Source organism: Bombus vosnesenskii, unplaced genomic scaffold (genome assembly GCF_011952255.1).
Source record: "Bombus vosnesenskii isolate JDL3184/JDL3185 unplaced genomic scaffold, Bvos_JDL3184-5_v1.1 scf7180000016273, whole genome shotgun sequence".
Lineage (NCBI taxonomy): Eukaryota > Metazoa > Arthropoda > Insecta > Hymenoptera > Apidae > Bombus > Bombus vosnesenskii.
The window spans coordinates 336490-345958 of NW_022884342.1; the positions used below are offsets into that span (position 1 = coordinate 336490).

Consider the following 9469-nt stretch of genomic DNA (forward strand, 5'->3'; position numbering starts at 1 on the left):
TGCGTCCGTTCCTGTTGAATTGTCGCGCGCGCCCGCCCCCGGTCGCCCCACCCTTCTTCCGCGTCCCCCCACCACCGCATCGTCGCGCCCCACCATCGCCGACCAAACTAGCTATCTCTTCCTCTTTAAGTTCTCTCGCGGTTGTGTACGTGCACGCTACTATCCCCACCACCTTTTCAGTATTCGCCACTTCGGAGCCCGGTATTTGTCCTACACCTACCATCCTTCTAGTCCTCTCTTTCCACGTCGCGGTGGCGTGCCCTGAACGATCGCGCGCGCGCGCGCGTCAACCAACTCGTTCGCCGAAGAGGAAGAGAGAGGAAGACGGAGGTTGACAAGTGATCGCGGATCAGACACGGTTCATTCTCGCCGCAAAACACCGTCGAGTCGTTGGAAGCGCGATCATTGCCAGGACGTTTGCGGATTCGTCATCGCGCCGACGATGCCGCTTTGTTCTTGCAGACTTGGGGGTCCGTGTTTCCGGTGTTCCGCAGGCTCCTTTCCAATGAATTCTCGCAGCCAGAACCGGATACAGTTGCATCGTTGCAGTTTACCATTCGATCATAAAATTCGGATGAATATCGATTGGCGAGAATAAGTCGCGTCCGAAATTGTTCGTTTTTTGGACCAGTGGAGATGGATGTGTTATTTGCAGGTATTTTCTTCGAACAGAGATTTTCCATGCAGGCTTTATAATATTTTGAAGGAATTTAAAAGCGTAAAAATATACAGAAAGACATTTTTTATGATATTTAGTGGATGGGAGAAAATGTAATTTCTTTACATTGATAAAAATATGAAATTGTAGAAAATCCGCAATATGCTTGTAATTCAGCTTATTCTAAAATACTCTACTTAGAAGAAGTTATATTTTTTCGGGAATTACTTCAAAATATCTTATAAATCAATTATGTTTTAAATGCTTCCTCCGTCGCAATCGTTCGCCATTACGAATTATATTTGCCACATGTTCGATCGAATTTCGTGCCACGTTCGAATAGCCAAGTTGCAACAAGTAACAAATTATACTTCGATGAAAATTACGAACGTCCCATAGCATTCGGAGAATACTACGAAGAGTCGCGCTGATGTACGTTCTTCGGGACGTAGGCCGAGATAACGAAGTCATCACGTCAAGACGTCGATGTATTTCAGTCTGACGTAATGAAAGCCAAAGGCATAGGGGGAATCGGTTTGGAAAGAAGTCGACCACGGTCGGGGCATTTCGGTCTGATCCGCATTGCCTCGCGGCCGCGTGTCACTCTTTTGTCGTTTCAAAGCTGTCTCTCTCCCGCACGGCGTTCGTCCATTCTCCGCCTCTCTGTTTCTTCATTCGTCCCATTAGAAATTCTAATAAAGCCGTCTCAGGTGTAAAAAACGTATCGGGACCCCCATGAATCACGTGTCGCAAAGCAGAGCCGCCAGGACACGTGTATCTGTTATGCCTTCCTCTCCGCGACGCGAAAGGGGATGCTTTGCGCGGCGTTTTCTTCTCCTCTTCCTTCGCCAGCGGTAATATTTGCCGCTCGACCAACCAGAAGTACTTTGGGGAAGAAGTAATCATCGTCGTTGATAGCGGGTTTTAATCAACGAATTATCATGAAGTACATTTCTTATGACTTGTAAGTAGGAATGGGTTGAAGTGACTTGTAAACTACGGATGAGAATGGGTAGGTAAATCTGTGTAAAATATGTTCAACTCTAGTTTGGGTAATCATTTCTATATTTTTAAATCTCTTTTTACAATTTTCCTCATTCTTACCCAAAATTCATGATACATTCTTACCCAAAAGTTGTACAAAGTTGTACATGTTAATGATTGAAATTTATACAGTTCTGCTTCTCCACCGGGTCCAAATATTTCACATGTGCTATACAGTATTTAATATTACATTATATATTATATGTACAATTGTTCTCCTTTTCTCTTTTGAAACTCATATTTGTTGGATAACTACAGTACCGCTTGGCACAAGAGTACAAATACTTTACATATGCTACACAGTATTTAATTTTACATTATATATTATATGTACAATTGTTTTTCTTTTCTCTTTTGAAACTCATATTTGTTGGATAACTACAGTACCGCTTGGCACAAGAGTACAAATACTTTACATATGCTACACAATATTTAATGCTACATTATATATTATATGTACAATTGCTTTTCTTTTTACTTTTGAAACTCATATTTGTTGGATAACTACAGTACCGCTTGGCACAAGAGTACAAATACTTTACATATGCTACACAATATTTAATGCTACATTATATATTATATGTACAATTGCTTTTCTTTTTACTTTTGAAACTCATACTTGTTGGATAACTACAGTTCTGGTTGCTCACAATGGTTTAAATATTTTGCATATGCTACAGAATATTTAATGCTATATTACATATTATATTGTATACTCTATATTATATAATACATTATATGGTATATTATATAGTAATAGTATGCATTATATATTATGTAGTATATGTACAGTTGTTTCTTGTTTTTTTATTGATTCAGTTTGCATAGGATATATTAATTTCAATTCGCATGGACATATTGAACTTGGTGGCATCCTCAGTTATACGACACGCTAGAGACCAATGATACAATGATTCGTGCAAGTAAGTTTAGAAGGCAGTGGTTTAATGTAAGTAGATCTTGTCGTGGTTGTGCGCCTGTCACGATGCTCATATATTAAACCCCTGCGTGGACAGTTTCATGTGTTTGCATAAATAAGGGTTGCCAGGTCAATGGTTCTCTTTTTGTCGTTGGCGGGTCTGTGGGTTGATGCTTCTTGCACGGTAATAGAGATATGTAGTTGGAATATAACCTTTGAGATATTCCTTTCTATTGATTATTAACACTTAATATGATAGGTAATCTTAGATCGGTAAATACATCTGAAGGAATTTTGTCGATGAAGGTAGTCTAACCTCAAAATCTGCGTCAAATCGTGAGACATTTCAAAATGTAAAAAGATTCATAATTAATAAAAAGTCAATATATGACTCTGCTTGAATCGTTAGAAAGGAATTCTCCCTCTAACAACAATTAACAATTAACAATATAGATATATAACCTACAGTATATATAACTTAATATATGTACATAACCAACAGATAATAATAATAAACCAATATATATATTATTATTATTATATATATATATTGACCAATAATAGCCAATATATATAACTTACAGATAATAATAGTTAAAGTAAAATACGGTTGTATATTGTTTCATTCATAATGTCATTTTCTAATCAGGGTTTCGAGTCAGAAGAATTGTAACAACCCAATTATTTTCATAGAGCTACTTTCAGACATATCCCATCGTATCTTGTGAAAGTTCAATTTGATAAAATTGTCAAACATCAAAAAAAAAGGGGGGGGGGAATCTTATAAACTCAACTAGAAAAGGGAGGAAAGGAACAAGAGAGCTGATAAATTCCGCGCGGGTTACCCGGACAAGGTGGGGGGGGAAAAAAATATATTCAATTTCAGGTTCACAGCTAAGACGCGTTGCAGAAAAACCAATACGTATCCGCGTGCCGGCCATGATGGATTGCCGGAGCTATGGGAAACTATCTGTCAAGCACAATATCGACCCTCGCTCTCTTCGTCCAACCCCTAGAAACCGAAGGTTCACTCTCGCTGCCGGCGTCCGTCCCAGAGTTGTACTCTCTCTTTCCCCGCGATGTGGCCTCACCTATACATTTCTATACAAATCTTTACTCGGCCCCCCTTTTTCCTCTCTCTTTCTCTTTTCCTCCCCTCCTTTCTGGTCGAGAATCCGTGACCATTTCGCAAATGGCACGTCTCTCCTCCACTCTATGGAGCCTGCTGCGTTTGCATAAGAAAAGAGAGCGAGATGTATAGTTAAAGGCCGACGGGCTGTCGCGCACGAGGAATCCTCACGATAAAGGAAAACCGCGATCCCATTAAAATGCTTTATCGATCGCCATCGATGCCTGGCGATCGACCGATAACGACGACACGACTCGCGATTCACCGGCCTCGTTTGTCGAATCGCTTTCGTGCGGTTGCTGGTAGTCCACTGGCGAGAATCTTCGCTGGCGGTCTAAATTAATTCTAGGCAAATGTGATTTCCGTTTACTAGTTTCTGCTTGTATTAGACAAATTGCTCTATGTTTTTAATTTATGGTGCAAAGCATTACGAATGAAACTTGTCATTGTGTAAGAAACAATTCGTTTTAGTATAAAATAGGATATGTTGTGTAACTTCTATAATTAATAAATTAAGAAATTAACATGTAACAAATAGCTATATAACAGACTGGTGTAACTGTACGGTTTGTACAAAGCTAATGTGTCGTTTAAATATAAAGCTGAGTATTTAAACTTGCTAAATCTAAATTATTTAATTAACTGATAGGGACGTTAAACATTGCTCGCATGTACTGTTAATCTGCAATTATTGCAAAAACAGAATTTAGAAAAAAAGACTATAGATTTAGATAACAAACACTGAGATTTCGATGCGACTATTAAATAAAGCAAGAAAACAGGGACTGGTGATTGCATTTTTGCGGGATTCATAAAATTCCATTTATTCAAAGCCGCACTTCACTTTCCCCGGGCAACGATGACAATTAAATACTTGCGAAATTCGCAACCACACAAAGTTCCACGATTTTATTAATTAAGAATTTATTAATTAGAAATTACTTAGAAAACTGAAGCGCAAGATACACGTTTGTATACGCACAAAGAACGTTTTCGGCCATCTTGTTTCGTGTGAACAGCGCAGCTGCCGAGCGTATCCCCACTCTCCTTCATCCCTTAACTTTACGACTCCCCACGTTATTCTGTGCCTTCACTGGTAACCGAACATCGGTAAATTATTTTGAAATTATTTTTCATATTCTAAAGCGAGATCGTTTTCCTACCGATAATTTTAATCGTTGAAATCAGAATTACGTTCGAAGAAGAGCGAAACCATCGGTCAAATGGACTTTTTGCAAATGTCTCGGTTTCTGAAACCACGTTCAAAGGGTTATAATCAAAGTGAAAACGCCGAGTCAGTGTCATTAATCAGTCAAAATATAAAATTCGCGTCAAAATATTTTCGAAAGGACGATCGCGCTTCTCTTCGAAATGGAGATACTGTGTGTTGTAACCTGAACCGATCAACGACGACCGCGTACAGAGCGAAATGCGCCGTGAACGACCTCGCTTTCGGGATACCTGAGCCGCAGGATACTCGGCTGTTTAGCTCATTTGGCCATAAATCATAGTGGTTGCAGGGTCAGCTGGCCTGATCTTGTTCCGAAAACCACGTTCTTTGCTCACGATCCGTGTCAAAGTTCTAAACTTACGTTTACTAAACAGTTTTGCAAATTCAACAATAGACTGAATTTTCAAGCACTCGACGATTTCTCAACATTTCGTACGAAATTACTTTGGGTCCGAGCCAAGTTCTCGAGAAGATTATATCGAACAGTTTGAATCTACATTTGTTTATTGTCGTTGCATGCATGCGAGTAACAAATTACACGAATCCTCGCGAGTATCACATTGTTCTATTAACCCTCTGCATTACGACACATCAAATATAGTTAGCGAAATAACACTATACGTCAATTATTGTTAAGATAATTATACTTACGATTTTCCAATTCTCCTATCAATCGACTAGCGACTATCGAATAGGACTATATACACCGCTATAAGTGTTCATGATTTCAAAGGACGATCTTAGTTTCCTTAATCCTCTTCCTAAAAATAATCATTGTTGTCGTACCGTCTATGTTGTTGTTGTTGTTGTTGTCGTTGTTGTTGTTGTTGTTGTAGTTGTTGCTGATGACGATATTCGAAATATGCCTCGTGGAGCATGTCTTGCCTGGCAGCACCTAGATGAGCGGGCATCGCAACTTGTCCTGGCTGCATCATTGGTGCGGTGCTTGGTCCTGGGTACGCTGTGACCGGCAGCGCATCGATGAGCGAAGCATTGTGACTCGGCGAACTGCTGCCTTCTGAATTTCCTTCTGATGCGGAGTGAGCGGGTGGGTCGTCCCTGTTCGCCTCTTGTGATGCGGGTTGAGCGAGTTTACCATCCTTTTTCGCCTTCATTCGCCGATTTTGGAACCAGATCTTGATCTGGCGTTCAGTTAAAGAGAGAGCCTTAGATATCTCGATGCGACGTCTTCGAGTGAGGTAGCGGTTATAGTGGAATTCTTTTTCCAATTCCAACGTTTGAAATCGAGTATATGTTTGTCGGGTCCGCTTCTGTCCAACGTTGTTTCCATCGCCTGTAACGTAACCTTGATGTTCAGTATCATGTCAAATTTCCATAATTTAATGGGAGGAAAAGCTAATTATCTTCATAGAGTTCGACAGGCTCAAATTTGGTTTTATAATATTATAAAAAATTGTTTTTTATAATATTTCAATATTATAATATGACAACGTGAAAATGACAACGTGAATTTGTGCTCACCATCCTAATGCAGATACGTTAGTTATAAGAAATAGTAACTAGATGATAATCCTAGTTACAATCGATAGATTTAATCGATAGGCTTAAGATGCTTTCTTATTTTTATCCCTAGTTTTTGTAAACTCGTGCAATAAAGGTTTTTTCTGGCTCACAACTGTGTGATAGATTTATCCGTTCAATAAAATAATAACTATTGTGATCCTACCTCTGAGTATAGAAATAACAACAAATATAATATATTTAAATATCATAAAAAATTGTTTTCTATAATATCTCGATATTATAACATGATATTAATATAATATTATTGAAAATGACAACGTGAATTCGTGCTCGCCATCCTTATGCAGATCCGTTAGTTATAAGAAATAGTAACTAGATGATAATCCCAGTTACAATCGATAGATTTAATCGATAGGCTTAAGATGCTTTCTTATTTTTATCCCTAGTTTTTGTAAACTCGTGCAATAAAGGTTTTTTCTGGCTCACAACTGTGTGATAGATTTATCCGTTCAATAAAATAATAACTATTGTGATCCTACCTCTGAGTATAGAAATAACAACAAATATAATATATTTAAATATCATAAAAAATTGTTTTCTATAATATCTCGATATTATAACATGATATTAATATAATATTATTGAAAATGACAACGTGAATTCGTGCTCGCCATCCTTATGCAGATCCGTTAGTTATAAGAAATAGTAACTAGATGATAATCCCAGTTACAATCGATAGATTTAATCGATAGGCTTAAGATGCTTTCTTATTTTTATCCCTAGTTTTTGTAAACTCGTGCAATAAAGGTTTTTTCTGGCTCACAACTGTGTGATAGATTTATCCGTTCAATAAAATAATAACTATTGTGATCCTATCTCTGAATATAGAAATAACAACAAATATAATATAATATATATCGGGATGACGACAAGAATAGGGTTAGGGGCGTTTAACGAACTTTCGCTGGGATTAGTCATGGTTGTTATACAATAGTGGTAATGTTGAATATCACAGTCGTAGGTATTACAACGTTATCGAGTAATCGCGGTGATTATACAGGAATGACGGTGGCCTCAGTTTCGATAACGAATCCATTGCCAACAGGACGATGAATGCAATGTGATACACGATTCTGACGTCGCTCAAAGTGCAAGTAGTACTGCTCTGCATAATATCTCTCTATGTCCTCTCCCCACCTCCCCGATCAATCTTTGTTTTTAAAGAGAGCTATATGATTATTCCATACGTCTTTTAGATCCACGTCCCTCCCGCGACCGTGGCTACGTTCAGTCAACCGTTACGTTACTTCAAATCCAAGCCCACCGTCATTAACCTTGAGCACAACTATTTCTTAGTTTTATTACTTTAAGTGTATTTACAGTAAGTGTTTGGAGTAGGGTATTAGGCTTTTCTCGAATATTCAAAAAGGGAGGCCTCGATGTCTTTTCATCTTCAACATATACTATAATATAATATAATATATTCAAATATTATAAAATATTATAAAAAATTCTTTTTTATAATATTTCAGTAGACTCGTGAGTACCTTTGTAATTTTATTATAAAAAATGGTTATTTATAATATTTCAGTGGTCTCGTGACTACCCCTGTAATTTTATATTATAAAAAATTGTTTTTTATAATATTTCAGTGGTCTCGTGACTACCTTTGTAATTTTATAATGTTACAAAAAATTCTTTTTTATAGTATTTCAGTAAACGCGTGACTACCTTGTGTAATACTTAAATATTTTTACTATAAAAATTCCATGAAATTCGACAAATTTCGATCTACGAAGGCTACCGCCTACGGTATTTGGATATTTTTCATACAAAAAATAATATAAAAATTCTACAGAAATTGTCCTACATACTGTTAAAATAAGATCTCATCCATGGATATTCCACCTGCTGGAGCGCCTGCTCGTCCGCGAACTCGTTAATTTCGGCAGGGTTTCGCCTCTCAGTAACTTGACCATTTAGGTAAGCAGCGGATCTATGCTGTGCGACATAGTTCGTGCGCGAGTTTGATGCCATCATCATAGATGGGGTTACGCCACTGTTAGAATATTGTTGTACATGATAACCTTGGTGGTTCGGCAAGTATCCATTTTGAATTTCTTGCTGTCGAACTTGTGCTTGGGCATCCGGTAGAAAAGCGACAATAGGAGACATTCTGCCAGTCGAGGACGATGGTGTGTACGGAGCAGACTGACAGGGAATATTAGACACATTCTGCCCGCCTAGTGGTGCTCCCCGGTTTTTACCAGGGTTAACGCGATCTTGGGCGACTGTATCTTTCCCCTGGCGTAATAGCATCTCCAAAAGGCTGGTGGAGCCTGAACAATCCTGATCCGAATAATTTTGATTGTAATTTGGACCCGGGTATATTTGCTGTTGTTCTGTCGAGTACGAACTGCCGGGAAAGTTATTCTGTTCGTTGATAGGTGGCTGGTTAAGCCACAAGTTTGCGTCAGCGTCGGCGAAACGCGCTGTGTTCGACATAGTGTTTGAATTATTGAACTCAAAACAACACAAATATACCGATCAGGATTTTTCGTATGGACCTGATTGGAGCACTTAAGACAGGGCGACAGGTCTCATACGCCACGGACACAACTGACCGTCACAATGTTTGTTAGAATGTAAGATATTTTATATATATATATATACGCATTATCAAATGTTCACTAACGATCAACACAAAGCACTTTTTGTTGTATCAGGAAGTCAACTGGATGAGCAGGAACGAGGATACGTTCCTTCCGCACTGGGTGTACCATCACTTTGCAAAAGCAACAGACACTGAGAGGTCGACGGCAAGGCGACTTCCAATGAAATGAAACGATCTTGTCCCTGTGACGATTTTAACCGTTTACTGTACACGGGGGTTCTACGTGTGCCAAAAAGGGGCTCCCCGACAAACTTTCACCGGTTTATTACCGTACCACGTGGACGCAGGCGTATCCGGGTGGAGGTGGAAGGGACAGGGCCAAACAACCC

At 38.8% G+C, this 9469-nt stretch overlaps 1 protein-coding gene across 1 annotated transcript; it reads right to left on the reverse strand.

The window, feature by feature from the left end:
- Window positions 1-5742: 5742 nt before the first annotated feature.
- On the reverse strand, window positions 5743-9096 carry LOC117242294 (homeobox protein Hox-C5a-like). The gene is made up of 3 exons (XM_033508830.1): window positions 8341-9096; window positions 6078-6275; window positions 5743-5876 (listed from the first exon to the last, which is right to left on the reverse strand). The coding sequence occupies exons 1-3, from the start codon at window positions 8969-8971 to the stop codon at window positions 5743-5745; spliced, it is 963 nt and encodes a 320-aa protein (XP_033364721.1). The 5' UTR covers window positions 8972-9096.
- Between the last annotated feature and the right edge of the window lie 373 nt (window positions 9097-9469).